Source organism: Monodelphis domestica, chromosome 1 (genome assembly GCF_027887165.1).
Source record: "Monodelphis domestica isolate mMonDom1 chromosome 1, mMonDom1.pri, whole genome shotgun sequence".
Classification (NCBI taxonomy): domain Eukaryota; kingdom Metazoa; phylum Chordata; class Mammalia; order Didelphimorphia; family Didelphidae; genus Monodelphis; species Monodelphis domestica.
Genome location: NC_077227.1, coordinates 32,165,239 through 32,184,161, shown reverse-complemented (window position 1 = coordinate 32,184,161; position 18,923 = coordinate 32,165,239). Strand labels below are relative to the sequence as shown.

The following is an 18,923-nucleotide window of genomic DNA, read 5'->3' as shown; positions in this document are numbered from 1 at the left end:
GTTAAATTTTTATTAACTATTTTTAAAAAAACCGTTACCTTCTGTCTTAGAATCAATAGCATGCATTACTTCCAAGGCAGAAGCATGGTAAGGGGAGGCAATAGGGGTTATGTGACTTGCCCAAGGTCACACAGCTAGGACATGTCTGAGGCCACATTTGAACCCAGGACCTCCCATCCCCCAGTCTGGTTCTCTATCCACTGATCTACCCAGCTACCCCTTCAGGCATGATTTGAATTCAGGTCTCCTAACTTCAGGCCCATCCCTCTTCCCACTGTGCCCCACTGGTGGATATCAGGGCAGTTCCCAAGCCATATCCCCAAAGAGCTAAAACTCAGAGTTCCAGATTGCTGGACCTTAGAGATCACCCCTTCTGACCGAGTCATGGTGGTGGGGGGGATGAAAAGAGAGTGAGGGGAAGTGAGTTAACCACTGCTGTCTCAGGACGGTTCACAGCAGGTGCTGGATGGGAAGGGAACCCTGCCTCCTTCCTCCAGGCATCGCAGCCCCCTCCCCTAGAGCATCGTCTGAATCAGGGTTTAACCAGGGAGAGTGGCAGGCTGCCTTTCTCTTCCATAAGGGAAAGCTCCAGAGCAGCAGCGCCCCAGAGGACGGATCCCGGCGGCCCTGGGCAGTTCCCTGGACTTGACACTGATTGGCTCCCAAATGCGGTCAATAAAGGGAGTTGTCTATGGAAGACCATAGGTCACTAGGCTCGGATTTCCTGGTCCTCCCGGCGGAGAAAGGGAAAGTGCGGAGGATTATCGCACCCTTCTAGTGCGGTTATGAATGGGAAGGGAAGGGGGAATGCTGGGGCTTCTTCAAGAACTCGGCTTCTGCTCCAAAAAACAGAACTTGTAGTGAGTGACAGGAGAGCTACTCAGTCGTTCTCTGCAGAAACTCAGAATCCTGACCCTTCTCCCAAGAGCCAACTGCTCACCCCAGAGGCGGCGCTTCCCGCTAGTCTTTCCCTGGTGTTAGGTGCTGGCGTCGATCAAAATGAAGGGCGTGAGACGGCCAGTTTCTAGGGGATGGAGGTGGGAACTTGCCCGTGTCCATCCGTCTTTCCCTCTTCTGTCCTTCGCTTGTCTTATTCATGGGATTTGCTGCTGGACCCGATCTGCTCGGAGGAGACAGAACTGGGCAGCTGTCTGATTGGACTCCCAGAAGTCCCTGCTTCTCTCCACCGTCTGGACCTGACAGGACAGGAGCTGGAAAGAACTTTCAAGATCATTTAGCCCAATCCCAGCCTTTTCCAGAAGAAGAAGCAGGGCCCCGAGAGGGAACCCAGGAGATCCCAACTCATAGTTTAGAGCTGGGGATGGGGGAGGTGGAGAGGGCTTGGCACCATTTAGTTGAATGCCTCTCATTTATCAGAGAAGGAAACTGAGCCCTGGGGAGGAAATATGACTTACCCATAGTCTCCAAGGTCTGTTAGAGCCCAGTTTAGTTGCCTTGTCTTCTGAGACCCAGACAAGTATTCTTCCCAGTATACAAACCTCTTCTTCATGCCTCATTTGCTGTCTTCCTAATAGGAAGGATTGGTTATGGATGGTCTCTGGGCATGAGCTCAAAGATCCCCTGACTGATCATTTCATTCAGGGCATACGTCCTTTTGTGATCATTTATCTGGTTAATCTCACTCTGTCTCTGTCTCTGTCTGTCTGTGTTTGTCTGTCTGTCTGTCTTTCTTCTTTCTCTCCCTCTCTGTCTCTCTCTGTCTGTCGCTCTGTCTCTGTCTCTGTCTGTCTGTCTGTCTGTCTGTCTCTCACACACACATACACCTCAGATGCAGAGGAGAGAGAAACTGGAGACAGGCCTACCAACAGCAGCCAATTTTTGTGCCTCCACTCCTAGCCCCAGCTCAGAATGACAAATGACCAAGAAAGAAGCTCCTAGAAAAGAACTGTATTTAATCCACCAGTGACCAAGCATTTATTAATCTTTTACCAGGGGTCAGGCCTGGAGTCAGGAGGACCTGAATTCAAATCCAGCTTCAGATACTTAATAGCTGTGTGATCCCAGACAAGTCACTTAACTCTGTCTGCCTCAGTTTCCTCTATCTAAAATTAGCTGGAGAAGGAAATGGCAAATTAGCTGCTGTGTGCCCCTGGAGAAATCACTTAACCCTGTTGGACTCAGTTTCCCTCCTCTGTAAAATGAGCTGGAAAAGGAAATGGCCAACCACTCCAGTGTCTTTGCCAAGAAAATACCAAATTGGGTCACAAATAGTTGTACACCACCGAAATGACTACACACACAGACACACAAACATATACATATACCCATAGCAATATATATATAAACACATACACACATACTTTTACATATCCATTGCTATATCTCTATATATCCTTAGCTACATATATCTACACATTCACACATATATCTATATACTCACAGAAATACATGTACCCAAGCTCTCTCTTAATACATATATACATACATACACACATCCCTAGCTATATATATATATACATATACATATATATTATGCATTTGATATAACATATATCACTTAGTAATTATTGTCCTCACTTTACAGATGAAGAAACTGAGGCAGATGGAGGTGAAGTGACTTGTCCAGGGTCACACTGCTTTTAAGTGTGGAGATCAAATTCGAACTCGTCTTCCTGAAGGAAGCAGACAGTGAGCAGTGAGGGTCAGTGATGGAAACAAGACCCTCATACTCTGGAATCTTAATGGCTTTGTGCCTAATCGGTTTATTTGGTACTCGCCTGGTTCTATATTGTTAGACATTAATTCCCCAGAGTGGTCATCTCCTGCCCATTCCAGAAGGGTAGTGACAAACGACGAGTGACGGACGGTGGGGGGAACATGGGACCTTCGCATTCCAGAAGAATCCCCCAAACCTGCGCTTGCTCCCTATTCCCTATGATGTACAAGTCAACCCCCCCAACACAGCTCCCCCTGCATTGGGCCATGCCCGTTTTCCCAGGAAAGGTGAAGATTTCACCGCAGGGAATAAGCAAAGCGGAGGACCAAAGCTGCGACTCTGCGCCCGGAGAGCAGGGCTGTCGCTCCCGAGAGCGGCTCTCTTTCTCCGGGGCTAATCCGGCCCCCCAAGGCTCTCTGATGAGTCCCCAGGCGATTTCGCCAGCTATGAGGCTATTCGACCCCTTAAACCTCTTCAAATACAATTCTTTTCTTGCTTCTGGATGGAGCGGGGTTTGAGTCTCCCATTCTTGGGCAAGATCCTGCTGCAAACTTGGGGGTGTTTCTCCCATTTCTGACCCCAAGTCCGACTCTCCGGCTACTGTCCAGGGTTTCCTCGAGTTCTCGGTGCAGTTTTAAGCACTTTCATGTCAATATTTTAAATGTAACAGCTGAAGCTCTGAAACGTTTGAGGACCTCTCACTGCTAGGGAGCCAGGTCCTGAGCTAAGATCTAGGGGAGGTTTCTATAAGAGAATGCGGTAGGGGGAGCTTGGTTGTCCCAGCTCCTACAGAGAATACGGTAAAGAGAGATTCGGGGCGGTGCCTAGCAAGTAGCTTTCGCCGGTCCACAGAGACCGTGGGACTCAGGAGGACAGGGCGGAGCAGAGCGCGCGCCTGCGCAGTAGGCAAGAGGCAAAGGGATTAAGAAGGGTTAGTAGCGCCACTGCCTCCAGTACTCCCGCTGCTAGCTGCTTGGTGCGCACGCGCTGCCGGCTAGAGTCACTCTTGCTGAGTCGGAGCAGGCGTGCGAAGGCGGCTGCGGGCGTGGAGCTGTCTGCGGTGACCGAGAGAGCTAGCGAGCTAGCGAACAGACGAGCGGCGCCATGAGCGGTTACAGCATCGAGGAGCGCGCGGCCCCCTACAGCCTCGAGTATCGGCTCTTCCTCAGTGAGTGCGCGTGCGCGTGCCCTGGTGTGCCGGCGGCCCCGCGCCTCCCCCCTTACCTTCATCCGCCTCCTCCCTTATCTTCCCCCCCAACCCCCATCCCTTTCCTCGCGCTCCTTCATCCATTCATTCTCGGGCCACGTGGCCGGCGGGGCTCCTTGGGGAGGAGCCGGGACTGGGCCGAGCCGTGGGGAAATTGAGACCCGGTCCCTCTCACTATTCGCCCCCATACAGTGCACCCCCAAAGGAGGAGCGTCTGGGACCGGGATTAGAGCGGGGTGGGAGTCCTTAGAGTGACAGGTGGGGAACCTGAGGCAGAAGAGACCTGGGAGTCCCGACAGCTCGAACCCGAGACCCCGAGGAGGTTCGGCTCCAGTGATGGCCTCCCCTCTGGGCACTCAGACCCCTCCAGACCAGCTCAGGCTCTACCTGCCCTGTAGAAGCCTGGTGAGAGCTCGGGGTAACAAGCCACCTAAGAGAGTCTCTGGGAGACTTCGGCTTAGACTCGTCCTCGTAGGGGGGGATGGAGGCAGGAGGGCTGGGGTGCAGTCGTGCTCCGCACGGCCCCCTCCTCTGTATAAAGGGTCTGGACCCCTTGGGGGCTCCTCAGCTGTTGGGGGTCCCGGACCCTCCCTCGTGGCTCAGGAAGCCTTCCCGGAGCTGCGTTTGGAAATGCCTAATTAAAGTCCGAGAATAGGGAGGAAACCAGAGGGGAAGGGAAGGACTGTGCCTGGGGGAGCCCCAAGGTGCCGCTCTCCCTCCCCCCCCAAAGCTGGGTGCCTGGGGATGGACAATGCTTTCGGTATTTTCTCTCGGATACTTTGTAGCAGTGACACTGTTTCAGGGAAGCTTGTCTGTGGGATAGCCGGGGTTGAGCGCACCAATTTGTGGGAATTGGGCACGGAAAAAAGAGAGAACTCGGGCTTCTGAATGAGGGTTCGAGAGCCCTCTCTGAGTTTATCTGTAAAAGGAGAGGGGCGGAGCGTGACCCCAGTTCTGCCATTCTGTGCCTGGCCTGTGCAGAACGATCCGAGATGGATCTGGGCGCTGTGGGCACTCCTGGGAGAGCGGGGACCCCCGCAGGGGCAGCTGGGCATCCTGGCTCCCTCCGGTCTTGTCTTCAAGGCGGACCTTCTCAAGAAGGAAGGGATGCCTGGCAAAAAGGATTGAAGGTCTGCTGTGTGCAAAGCAGAGGAGCCCAAGGCTGGAGAATGCCCCATTTTCCCAGGACTGTGGAGGCTCATCAATGCCTGACCTTCCTGCGGCCCTTTGGGGTTTAAGAAGCCCCCTGCTGAGACCTAAGAAAGGGAGTGTCGCTCCTGGAATCCCTGGGGCTGAGCTGGACCTCTGCTGGGTTTAACTGAACTTGGCAGCTCTGGGGTGATCAGACTGAGAGGGGCCTCTGGTCGGACCCCCTCACTGTATAGAAAAGGAAGGCCAGCTGCTGGGCAGGGGCTTGCCCTCACCTGTGCCCCAGGAAGCAGCACAGCCTCTGACCCCTGCCCTGGCACTCCTTATCGGCTCCTCAGACTTTTATGGAACTGCAATAAGGAAACTCTGAAGCCGAGCCCTCCTGGGTCCTGAGAGGGGACTTTTTGGGGTGCCCTGGGAAGTCGGGGCTCCACAGGTGGAGCTGGCAAGATGGGATTCTGCCAGGATGGAACCCGACCTTCTGTTGAGGGGATGGAGAGGAGATTAGACCTGCTAAAGATCACACAGCCTGGCGGCTTGGGCCCTGGAGCCCTGCACTAAGGGGCAGCCCTAGGCTGGTGGCTAGTAGGCAGGCCAGGGGGTCTGTAGAGCTGGGTTTAATGCCCTGGCTAAGGCCCTCTATCCCTGGGTCCCCCCAACAGCTCCTGTGTGTTCCAAGGGACAGAGAAGGGAGTTCCCAAGACCAGAGTTCACCACACCCAATGCAATCACTGGTTCAACCAAAAAAAAACCCCCAAACTGAAAACCAACTAAAACTTTCAAAGTTCTCTCTGCTAGAAGCAGCAGTTGGCCCCGTGGATAGAGTGCTGGGCCTGGAGAGCAAGACCTGAGTTCCAATCCAGCCTTTGACATTCTGTGACTTTGAACAAGTTTGCCTCACTTTCTTCATTTGTAAAATGGGGATAATAATACCATCTGCCTCTCAGAGTTGTCAGGAAAACGAGATTGTTAGGTGCTTTGCAAATCTTAAAGTTCCCTATAAATGTTAGCTGCTCATTAGTATTAGAAGCAATGAAATGGCCTCAGACACTTCTAGTAGTGTGACCCTGGACAAATCACTCAACCCCAGTTGTCTAGCACTCAATATTCTTCTGTTTTAGAATTGATCCTAAGACCCAAAGTAAGAGATTAAAAAAGAAAGAAATGAAAGAGGGGGCTTCTATTTTGTTTTTACAGAATCCACATTTCCCAGACTGTCCCTCCCACTCCCAGAGAGCTATCCTTTATGGCCAAGAATAAAAGAGATGAGAAAGACAACAGAGCTAATCAACACCTCCTGGACCCCCATCTCCACCCGTGGGAGGAGGTGCTTCCCCAGGTCTGCCCGCTTCCTGGACCACTTCCCAAAGCTTGTAGCCAGAATGAACCGGGAGCAAACCCTTGCAGCCTTAAATGCCCATTTCTAAATGTGTGTTCCAGAAGGGAGCAGATGCATCCCAGCACAACCCCTTTGGGTTGGGGAGTGGCGACAGCTTTTCTTAGCCTCATTTCTTTGGGGCTTTAAGAAGGTTGGTGAGGTTTCAGGAGTTTAGAGTTGGGCAGCATCTGGACTGATAGCAACTGATAGCGGATGATCTCTGAAGTATTAGCATTTATAGAAAGTTAAGATTTGGGCTTCTGTTCATAATGTAAGTAGAAGGTACCAGCAGGGAGAATAGCTGTTCTTTAGAATCAATATAGAGTGTAATGTAGCTTTTGTTGTTTGCAGATTTTAATTTAGCAAAAATCTGATCCGTAGCCAAACTTTTGGATCTCAGCGTAATGAAAGGAAAAGGACTTGTAAAATGTTTGTAGGCTGCCTAAAACTCTCGCTTCCCCTTTGATCTGGCCATACGTTTTATCAGCACCCTTTTAAGTCCAGGTCACTGCCTCGGCTCAGGCCCTTTCCTAGTTGGCCGGGAGCTTCTTCCTGCTCTTTTCCCCAGCCTGGGCTCATCCCCAACCTCATGCAGCCTAGTGGCCTCAGGTCTGGGCCGCCCCGCCGGTTCTGACTTCCCCTGCTGGCCGTGCAGAACTCCCAGAGCCCATCCATCCATTGACCAGCCTGGGTCACACCTTGGCTCCTCCTTTACTTTTATTTTTAGTATCAGTTCTAAGACAAAAGATGGTAAGAGCTAGTTAAGGGACTTGTCCAGGGTCACACCCTAGAAAGTGTGAGGCCAGGTTTGAACCCAGGTCCGCCTGACTCCCAGCCTGGCGCTCTCCCCGCCTACTTTTAATGCATTGACTTCCAGGACTTGGGATTTCATCTGCACGGCCACGCCCCCACCCCAGGCCGTCAGCCCCCTGCCCTCCCTCTTCCAACTTGGACCAACTCATGGTTGGGCAGCTGTTTCTTCATTTAGAAAATTCTGTGATTTAGTTTCATTTGTCCCTGAAAGTGACCGAATTCATCCTGTTGCCCCCTCTGGTCCTAGAGGGTAACTCCTAGAATCAGAGATTCAGAGTGCCGTAGAGGTCATCCAGCCCCCCCCAGGCCCCGAGAAGATTAAGTGATTTGCCTCCCAGAGCCCTGTGGGGGTGGGGCAGCTCTAACCCGGGCCCTGGCTACCTCCTCCCTCTGCCAGATTCAAGATAACTCACCGAACAGCTTTTCCTGCAGGTGAGAATAAAGTGTCCCTCTGCGAAAACAGGGGCACGGACTAGCCAGGAGGAGGCTGACTAGTTTCTCTTGTTTTACAGAAAACGCAAAGGGAGAGTATATATCGCCCTTCCATGACATTCCAATCCAGGCAGCCGAGGTACTGTATGCTTTTTTGGTTTTTCTCCTTTCAGAAATTCCCTATTTGAGTTTGTTTCTGACCCAAGCAGTCAGCCAGGTACAGAGAGCCCTGCCTGGAGAATCCGACCGGCGATAATTGCTACCTTTGCCACCCCTCGGGCCTCAGTTTCCTTGTGTGTAAAGTGAAAGGGTGGTCTCTGAGCCCAGTATCCATGGCAGCCGCTGCTCTTCCCCCAGGGAGGTCGGTAATACCTCCTGGTGCCCAGAGCTGAAGGCACCACAGAGTTTGACTATTGAGTAAACATTCGGGAAGTCTTAAAGCTATGTTCAGTGAAGGTGCAACTAAGTGAATTAAGTACAGGCTGAAACCGCCTCCTTTAAAGGAAAAATCCAGCTTTTGTCTGGACTGTACACGCAGAGTAAACTTCCGAGGGGGGCTCGTCGTGGGAGCTTGACAAAGCAGGGATTGGAAAGGCTTCATTTAAGGGTCCCCTAAAGCCTGGGGTGCCATTCCAGACCCGAATTAGGGAGCGGGCCTGGCCCGGTGGCATTCCAGTGGCATTCCAGTGGCCTGGGAACTCTAAACCCAGGTCTGCACACGTGTGCAATAGCGCGTTAGACCTGTGGCCAGCAGGCAGGGTCCATACATCACCGAAAGGGCAGGACCACGGGAGCTCCGCGGTGCCGGTGCGAGGTGACGCGGGGAACAAACAAACTGGCTCACCCTCAGACCTCTGAAGGAGGAGACTCGGGCCCCTGAGTGTAGGAGGCAGAGAAACCCTGCGGGAGACTGCCGTGGCTCCACTTTCAGCAGGGCTGCTAGTAAATGCTGTTGTTCAGGAGACTGTTTGGGCCTGTTGAGTTGTGTGTTAATCCAGACAAACAGGACACGGGCACTCGCCTCTGCTTTCGGGGTTTGCTTTTGGACTGTGGGCTCATGTAAACTTCACGGTCTGGGCTGATACGGCTCAGGCCGTGGCCAGAGGGTTCTGCCTCCACACGTCTCAGCCTCTCCAGGGACCGAGACGAGTTTGCTTTGCTCAGACTCAGCCCTGCCCGCGTTCTGGTCGTGTGGTCACGGCAGGCCCCTGGGCCATCTGGGCGGTGCTCCTCTGGGAGAGAATGCCGGCCCCCTGAGCCTAATTACTTCAGAGTTAAGCAGGAGAGAGGAAAAACATGAGCAGTTGTTTGGGGTTTCTCTTTCTCCTGGGGGTGGCCGCCCTCTGGGCCCTCCACACAAAGGCTGTGCAGGGGATAGCGCATGGGCCCTGCGTTGGGAAGAGCTGACGCCACACAAGAGCTGGCCTCACACCCTTCCTCGCTGTGCGACCCTGGGCAAGTCACCTAATTGTGTTCACCTCAGTTTTCTCAACTGTTAAAACCCGGGGACCCAATGGAGAAGAAGATGGCAAACCACTCCAGTGTTCTGGCCAAGAACACCGCATGCGCAGAGTCCATAGGATCCCCTAGAGGCTGGCACAGCTGAACGGCAGGAGCAGTTCACGGGAACCTCTCTCTTCCCTTGTCCTCTTTTCTGGCCACCCTGCCTCAGGCCTTCTCTTTCTCCCACCCTCTTGGGGTCTTTGCCTCAGTGCTGAGGCCACCTAGTCCAGCCTCTTCATTTTGCAGATGAGGAAACTGAGGCACAGGGAAAGGAATGACTTGCCCAACATCACACGGGGAGTCACTGAGAGGCAGGATTTTAGCCCTGGCCTTCTGACTCCGGGCACCTCCAGGGCTGCCCCCACCCTCGAAGGTGCCCTTCTGTTCTTGAGTTCCCCTGCCTCACCGAGCGCGCCCCCAGACGCACACGCTGGGATGTCGGGGCCCCGTTCCGAGGCGCTGTGAGCCCCCAGGAGGACAATGGGCCAGCCCCGTGGGGCACAGGTGCTCCCACCCTTCTCAGCCTGCAGTCAGATTGACATCTGCAGAGACCGGTTGTGCCCCCTGGAAGCTCTGCTCCACTTTCCAGCTGCCCATTCCCATGGTTTAGCTCGCTGTGGAGGGAGGACAGGCCGGGCTGGCCCAGAGGCGCAGGGCAGGTGGCCACAGGGCGCCCCTTCGCCTCCCTTGAATGCCCTCCTCCGTCCAGCTGGGGATGATCTGGAGGTGCCGACAAGCACTTCTAAACAGCTGGCCTTGGCTCGGCTTGCAGTTGGAGGCCCACAGTCTGGCTGTTATTTCTTTGGGTGAGTCCTGAGCCTGGAGATCAGGTCCTGCCTCCGAGCCCAGCTAACTCACTGTGGCCCCGGGCGTCACTCAGCCGCTCTCCAGCCTCCGTTTCCTTAGTTGTCCAGTGAAAGGGTCTCCAGGTCTGTCACCTCAGGGGGCCTCATTTTCCTCCAGGTTCTTGAATGGGGCCCACTCAAGTCCTGTGGGGTCTCTTAGGGCAGAAGGGTGGCACGTCTATGGACAGGCTTCTGGCCCCTGGACCCCCACCCCCAGGCTCGGGGCGCCCGCTGGGACCTCTGCCCATTATGGGAGACGGCCCAAAGCAGGGGCGCGCACGTTGAGTCCGGTGAGCTCAGGGAGCGAGGTGGGCAGCCACTGGATGCGCTGCAGATGTCTTGGCCATTTCCTGGAGGGCAGGATTTAATTGATTAATTTGCGCTGGTTCCATCCGAGTCTTTGGAGTTTCTGGTCTTTCCTGTAGCCTGCGATGAAGGCCTGCTTATAGCTCTATAGTAAGCACACGCTTCTCTGAACCCTTATTCAGGCCCGAAGGACCTTTACACACCTTACATGTCCTGTCAGGTTCTCTCTTCCCCCAGACCAGATTATAAAACAAGCACATTCTTCAATCTGCATTTTATGTACTGAGGAGCAAATAGTGCCGCCCCCAGGGCAGAATTCATCCCCAGACCTGACCGTGCAGCCAACTTGGGGGGGCAGAGCCTGGAGGCCCAAAGGGGGGGTCACTTAGCCCTGTTGGCCTCCCTGTCCTCATCTGTAAAACGAGCTGGGGAAGGAAATGGCCAACCCGTGCAGTGTCTTTGCCAAGAAAACCCCAGATGGGGTCACAGAGTCGGATACGACTAAAAATGACTGAATAACTGAACAAAAAATGTTTACTCAGTGTTTTACGTGTATTATCTCAGCCGAGCCTTGCAACAACCTTGCGAAATCGGGTTGTGAAAGGGGCAGCTAGTAGCGCCGTGGATGGAGAGAATATCAGGCCTGGGGTCGGGAGGAAGTGGGTTCAAATCTGGCCTCAGACAGCAACCTAACTCTGTGACCCCGGGCAAAATTTGAACCCAGGACCTCCATACCTAGCTGCCCCTCTTCAAGCACTTTTTAATCACCCAGGCCAAGTACTGAGCTAAGGGCTGGTTCTGCAAATACAAAGGCAGTGCCTGACCTCAGGGAGCTTCCATTCTAATGGGGTGCCTGAAAGGGAGCTGGAAAGGGAGGGAGGCAGGATGCAGCCAGGAGTGGCAGCTGCTGAGCACTGGCCCCTGGCCTGTGTGCCCTCCTTCAGGGGGTCCTGCCAGGGGCTACTTCCTCGGGGAATTCCAGGGCTGGAGGGAATTGACAGGGCAGCAGGGAGATGTCTGACTGGAATTGGGGTCAAGGAACTCCCGTTCTGTGAGAGACCACATGCAAAGGGCTGGTACATTCACGCTCTAGAGATCCATTTACAGGGTAACTTGGCAGTACTGTCAGAGGCGAGGCAAAGCCATAGCAAGGTGGCTCTACTCTGAACGGGCCTCTTCGGCCTGGACCCAACGGATTTCCTTCCGGGGAGTTTTTAATGACTCGAGGGACCTCTGGGCACTTGCCTCCCTTATTAGCAGCACTTCTTAAGCCCAAGACTGTGATAATGAGCGCTCATTAAAAAGCACGGATTCTCCTGTGCTTGGGGTTGATAACAAGGGCTGTTGTGCTTCTGCCCAGACAGTCAGTCATCTTAAAATCCACTTGGAAATCCAAGACCAATTCTTCCAAGCTTGAGTCTGTCCGGGCCTTCCTTTCCTTGGTCCCAAAGGCACCGCAGTGCCCTGAGATGGGGACCTCTGCCTGAAGTAGTGGCCACCACTGGAGGGCGAAGCTCCCTCCTGCTCTGCTCAGAGGGGCCTGATTCAAAGAACTTTGTTCCTAGAATATTTAATTGAGCTCTGACTATATTAATATTTCCTTTGCGTGTCTCATGAATAAAGTACTCCAGGATTTGCTGCTGCTAAATGTCAACTTGTCAGAATCAAATGCACCTGAGTAGGCAAATCTCAAGACTCTAGTCAATTATTCCTTTTGAGAAAAGTCCTGTTTCTCTCCATTTCCTCCCTTCTCCCCCTACCCTAAGCCAGCTTCCTGATATCTGGTGGGCAGGATGGGTATGGGAGAGGGCAGGTTTCTGCTAGGTGCAATTAGTCTTGAAATCAGATTACTCAGCTCTCTCTGTCTTATCCCAAGAGGTTAGAAGCCTTCTTCAAACTTCTCTTCCCAAAACTGCACTCCTTTGGCTTTCAAACCCTACTTGCGTAAACTTTCTTTGTCCTCTAGAAATCCTTTTAAAACCGCACCTGTGTCGCGCTCAGTTCCTTTAATCTTTATTTCCTAATCATATCCCAGACTGTAGAACTAGTCTTCACTCTACTGAGTTTCTTCTTTGTCATTTGACACAAAATATTTTCTTATTCAACCCCTATCCATTTCAATATTATTGCCTTGGGGGTTCTTAAGAGCTTTTGGGCACATGACCGTATCCAGTTTCTTTTTGGTGGCCTTGCTTCTGGTTTAGCTGCTCTACCATTCACAAAAGAAAATACAATAACACCAAAACACCCTTCTGAAATAAATTGTACTTATTTAGATGCTCCCTGATATAAATAAGCTTTTCCCCTTTTGTGGTCAAGGAAAATATAATAGTCAATTCTTAAGTATGAGATACATTTAAACTGCAAACCCTATTCTGAGCGTGCTGGTCCCCCTCTCCCCCCTTTAATCAGTGAATTCACTTTCTCCCCTGGTACTAAAAAAATAAATGTTACTCCCCAGGGAAAGAATGATGAAAGGTTTCCGTGCCATTCCCCTATAAAATTTCATCCTTATTTTTTCTTAAAACAAATTCTACATAGAGACGGGAGGTCCTAGGTTCAAATCTGGCCTCAGACACTTCCCAGCTGGATGACCCTGGGCAAGTCACTTGACCGCGATTGCCTAGCCCTTACCACTCTTCTGCCTTGGAGCCAATACACAGTATTGACTCCAAGACGGAAGGTGAGGGTTCAAAAAAAAAAACAAACAAATTCTACACACTCACCAAAACATTTTAGCATTTATAAAAATAGTCACATCACAATTTAGAAATTCATTCACATAATTAGTCCAAATTAACTTAAAATGCCATCAATCTCTACAGACTAGGGCACGAAGATTCCTTCTTTTCTATATCTTGTTCGCCCTCTAACTCAGTCAGAGTTTAGAAAGGCACAGAGAGAGAAACTTTCTTTCTCTTTGGGCTGACCAGGCCTCAGGAAAAGTCAGTTTGACTTAAAAATCAGTGAGTACCAGTAGAAGTCCCTTTTCTTGCGTCTTAAGCTAATTAGGGTCCTTGGGTGACGGCTGGACAGACTTCCTTTATCATTCAGCTTGGGTGTCTTGATCACTCCTAGACCTGTGCCAAGGGGCTAGTCCCTTTGGGGGGATTTCTCTTTTCCATTTATTGCCAAACAGTCATTCTAAACAAACAGAATATGAAGACAGACGAGCAAAGTTGCTGTTTCCCCAATAGTGTGGGGGCTTTCACCTGGAGACAATCTTAGTTTGGGGGGAATAAAGGAGCAGAAAGAAGATGAGAATTTCTGGCATGGAGGACGGAGATGCGGTGCTTTGTGCACTGGATCGCAGAGTCTGTGGGCTTGGGGGTGGTGTGCAGTAAGGCCAGCCCGATTGGGGGCGGGATGGTTTTTTAGGAAGGGCTATGAAGGCCAAGCAGAAGGGCCAGGGAGCCACCGCAGTGTATTGAGTGGCAGGAGGACACCACACCAGTCAGCAGCCTGGTCACATGATGGAGTGATGCGGGCCTGCCTCAGCGGGTGCGGCATCAGGACGGAAGGAGGCTCACGCTAGAGATGGGGCCATGGAGTGGATAAGGGGGGAGATGTGAGGGAGAGCGGGGACAACTGAGAAGACCGAGGGTGTGGGAAGGACACCGCGCTACTCTGGTCCTTGAGCTTCAGATGGACAATAGGCCATTGGAGAAGGGGGCCAGATGCTCGGTAGGAAGGCTGATGGTGGACCAGTGGATTGGAGCATCACTGGCAGAGTTTTTGTAAATCGCTTCTCATTGGGGAGATCCCCGGCTACATGAGTAGAGGGAAAAGAGAGCCGAGCCCAGGACAGAAGGCTGATGGACGCCCGTGGGGCCGCCACGGCCTGGATGAAGATCCAACACAAGAGGCAGGGAAGTGGTCAGATAGGAGGAGAACCAGGAGAGGGCGGGACATGAAAGCCCAGAGAAGAAAGAATAAGAAGGGGGCGAGGAGGCTGAGAAAAGAGGCAAGAGGTCGTCGGTCTTTTGGGGGAGATGGTCTCTTTGGAACGGTGACCTCAGAAGCCAGACGGGATCGAGTTAAGAGTGAGAGGAAAGGCAGTGGGGGCGTCTGTTCCGTGGCCTTCCCAAGGAGTTCAGCCTCGGAAAGGAGAGAGATGGGACACTAGAGGGATGGATGGCACGAGCAGGAGTTTTTAAAGATGGCGAGACATAGGAAAGGGGAAGAGGCTGAGGTGAGAGAGGGGGCGATCTGCTGAAGGCCAAATGGAATTCGGGGAAGCCTTGTGCAACAAGAGGCCTTTACCTTGAGAAGGAGAAGGGCCGCCTCTTCTTGTGAGACAGGCATCTTGGAAGGGAGATAGGCCTTGAGGGCAAGGAGAGAACACGAAGCTCTTGGAGAATTGCCTCATTATTTTCAGAGAGATAGGAGGCCAGATTCTCAGCCCAGAGGGTGGGAGGTTTGAGGAGGATGAAAAGGTACAAATCGCTGCTTTGGGAAGTGGGAAGGCCATTCAGTTAGGAAAAGGATTCCCTTGCTGCAGTGAGGATCTGGCTAGGATGGCATCACATAATTTGTAGTGTATCCATTCAACCTAGTTTGTAATAATTTCATCACGGGCCCTCTGGAATCACAGTGAAATGAGAGCTTTTTTAAATGTCCTAGAATTTTCTTTAGATAGAAGGTTGGGCTCCCTGGTCCATAGACTGAAGGGTCTGTCTTCTTTCTTTTGCCTGATGTCCGCTTATTTTCCATCCTATGGTCCCTCCTTTGCTGCTTTCTAACTCGTTCAGATTCTCATCAATCACAGGCCATAGTCTTTCACTGCCTAGGGTACCTTTGAATTCCTCTTACTATAGCAAGTGCTCTTTTCGCAACTCCTGCTTTTCTGTACAGATGACAGGAGCCCGCGGAAGCAGAAGGGCTCACTTGCCTGACATCCTGCCCTGTGGCCGGGGGTCCTGGCTTCTCCCTTCTTTAATTTTGATCTCACCTCCAGCTGCTTTAGAAAGACCTTCTTCCTTGCTCTTCCCATTTCTAGACAGTCTTGGGTCATTCTGAACTTCCATGTGTTCTCCCTAGGTTAGCAGCGCCAGGCCTCCTTCTTACTCTGTCAGGATCTTTTCTAAAATCTACAGCAGAAGATGTGCTTCTAAGGCAGCCTCAGGGCCCCTTTTTCATAATTCCCATCCTTTGCCAAGCAGTTTCCTTCTTTATTGGGCTAGATCTGGTCCAGAATGGCAGCTTCCCCTCAGTTTAATTCATCAACCTTTTAGAGCATGAACTTGCCCATAAAATATGATTCACCAGCTGCCCTGCTTTCATCTGAGTGAGGATGGATACCTGTAGAGGTTCAGGTAGTAGGAGTCCCCTTATGGGACCATGCCACCCCTCAGCGCCAGATTTGTGGCCTCTTTCAGAATAATTCTGTCCCTCCTCCCTGCCTCTGTACCTTGTAGTGCTACAGGAATGCTTCTGTTTTCTAAGAGGCTTGATCAGAACCCAGAGGCTGTCACAGCCACTTTCTTTGTCTTTGCAGGTGCAAAAACACAGTGCAGTAGAGAGGGACCTTTCAAACTGTGGAGTGAAATCCTTACCAGAAAGAGTTTCTGATAGGCTTCTCATTCTGTGCCCTGTCTGTGTAATCTGCCCCAAAATCAGTGGAAGAATTTAGAGAAACCAGGGAGGGGCCTCCCATCCTAGGATTGCTGGCTGCTCATTGAAGGGGACCTAAAGGTTATCTGGACCATCCCCCAGTGGCATGGATTCTGTTGAATGAATTCTTTTACAAACAAAATGCAAATGAGTGCTGATGAACTGGTTCTTAAATGAGGTGAAGGCTTTGTGAAACGGAGGTATCCTTTGCACAATTATTTTTTAATTTATTGAAATTTTTAACATTAATTTAGAATATTTTTCCATGGTTACATGATTCATGTTCTTTCCCTCCTCTCCCCCTTGTGCTGACGTGCAATTCCACTGGGTTTTACTTGTGTCATTCTTTACATAATTACTAAAAAAAAAAAAGCCTGATGTTCTTAGAATCAGTCCTGTGTATTGGTTCTGAGGCAGAAGAGCAGTAAGGGCCAGACCCTGGGTGGGTAACAAGTCATTGTCACCCAGCTGGGAAGTGTCTGAGGTCAGATTTGAGCTCAGGACCTCCCATCCCCAAGCCTGGGTGCTCCCTAGCTGCCCCTACACAATTTATTTAAGAAGTCCTTTTTTTCATATTAGTAGTTGACCATTCTGCAGTACATTGGGGTTGGCAGGTCCTTTCCTTAGACGATCTTATTTGATCCTCCCACCAGCCCCATAATGCAGGTACTTTATAGAATCCTTGGAGCTGAAAAGGACTTTGAGGGCATCCAGGCTGACCCTCTTTTTGTTCAAAAGAGGAAACTGAGGCCTGAGGAAGGTCAGTAACCTGCCCAATCTCATACAGCTGGTACTCATCAGAGGTGGGCTCAAACTGCAGGCCCTTCCCTGACTCCAGTCTCCCCAGATAACACAGCTAGAAAGGAAGGAGAGGAAACCGAATTCAGACTGGGGGGGGGGGGGCTTCTGATGTGTGAGTCGTTTGGCTGGCCTCTGGAAGCCTCTGAATGGCCAATTGAAGAATAAACTCCAGCTGATAGATATACACTGTAAACCTGTAGAGGCCATTGAACAACTTTCTGTTTACCCTGCAAAGGAAACATTTAACTCTGAAAAGGCAAAGAGATAATAAAAATGTAGTGTGGATGGGCCCCATGGACACGATCTGTTCCAGCCTAGTCTGTAGGGGGGAAGTCACTTGTCCCAGGTCACCCAGACTAGTCAATGGCAGAACCTAGATTCCAATCTGCACCGGTGAGTGCATTGATTCAGCACACAAATCCGGACCATTGCACTGGCTGCTGCCCCAGGGCTGTGAAGGAAGGTTAAGTATGTTCCTGGTATCAAAACGAAGGGTTAATACTTGAAGGAACTTCAGTGCCCCTTACCATGAAAGACTGTTAGGCAGTCTTAAGAGGACATACTTACTGTAAGAGCTTGGAGGGAGGAGTGCAGTTTCAAATAACCGATGCGGTAGGAGTTCAGGGAATCCATGGATGGGTGGAAAGGTGGGCTGGTGGATGAATGGGTAGGTCGATGGATGGATGGATGGATGGATGGATGGATGGATGGGTGGGTGGGTGGGTGGATGGATGGGTGGATGGATTGGTGGATGGATGGATGGATGGATGGGTGGGTGGATGGATGGATGGATGGATGGATGGATGGATGGATGGGTGGGTGGGTGGGTGGATGGGTGGATGGATTGGTGGATGGATGGATGGATGGATGGGTGGGTGGATGGATGGATGGATGGATGGGTGGGTGGGTGGATGGATGGATGGATGGGTGGATGGATGGATGGATGGGTGGGTGGGTGGGTGGATGGATTGGTGGATGGATGGATGGATGGATGGGTGGGTGGATGGATGGATGGATGGATGGGTGGGTGGGTGGATGGATGGGTGGATGGATTGGTGGATGGATGGATGGATGGGTGGGTGGATTGGTGGATGGATATATGATTAAATGAGGGAAAGTAGGAGAAAGAATAAGCATTGATATAGTACCTACTATGTGCAAGGCACTGTGCTAAGCACTTAACCAATATTCTCTTTCAAATGACTGAAAAAGAATGTGTTACATCTCCAGGCTTTAGAAAGGAGTCAGATCAAATTGCTAGGAGGTTGGTTTCAGTAGAAGTGACCATTAGAATGAGGACTGCTTTAGAAACTGGGAGAAAGTGGTGTGATCAGGGAGCTAATGCATTAGTAATTAGTAATAATTAGTCATTAGTTACCAAGGTAACTAAAACCACACTGGAAGCTGTCATGGAGGTCGAGAGACTGGGCAGGAATGACATTCCCCCCCCCCCCCAATCTTTTACTAACCCTCATTCCTTGCTGCCAGTTTGCCCCCTTGGAAATTTGCTGAGGAAACAGCATGAAGTAATTCCCCCTGACAATATTAATTCTTCTCTTGGAAATTTTAAATAGGAAAACGAGGACCATGATGCAAGAGGAGAAAGTGTAATAGCCAGAAAAGAATAAGAAGCTGTGAAAGACAATAAATCCAGGGTAGCCAAGCAATGTCTGAAAGGCATGACAGTCTGTCAGAGAAGAGAGACACACATCCTCTTCTTATTAAATTTTGCTTCAGACAGTAGTTTTTCCTAATGTTAATATGGAAGTCCAGATAAATAACGCCGGACCAATATTTATGTTGCTTTTGTAAAGAAGAAGCACTCTCGAGGTTATGAGGGGTGTTCCTGACATTGGTGGGTACGTCTGCCACCTGGTGGCATTGAGGTGTAATGTTAACGTGCCTGGGAGAGGTGTGCCGATGGCTGGGCTCCTCGCCTTGTAAAATCAGCCCTCTCTCACTGTGATATTAGACATGCCAAATTCCAGAGGCCGTCTCTGGCTGGCTCCTTCCTTTTAATGAATGTGAAGGACACTCCCCACCCCCTTTTATTAGCATTGGTCTCTCTTAAAAGAGCTACTGGGGATGCCTTTGACCCACAAATAAATAACAACCACCTTGTCTGTTGGATTTTGTACCCCATCATTCAGACCATTGTTCCAGTTTTTAAAGGCGTCATCTCTGAAAATAGTGTCTTTG

General features: G+C 51.1%; 1 protein-coding gene across 1 annotated transcript in view; it reads left to right on the top strand.

The window, feature by feature from the left end:
- Positions 1–2,537: 2,537 nt before the first annotated feature.
- The window catches only part of PPA1 (inorganic pyrophosphatase 1), a 30,653-nt gene continuing 14,267 nt past the window's right edge, over positions 2,538–18,923 (top strand). Inside the window, exons 1-2 of the mRNA XM_056796583.1 lie at positions 2,538–3,845; positions 7,737–7,795. Coding sequence (XP_056652561.1) covers positions 3,782–3,845; positions 7,737–7,795 — 123 coding nt within the window. The 5' untranslated portion in view covers positions 2,538–3,781. The remainder of the gene's footprint in view (positions 3,846–7,736; positions 7,796–18,923) is intronic.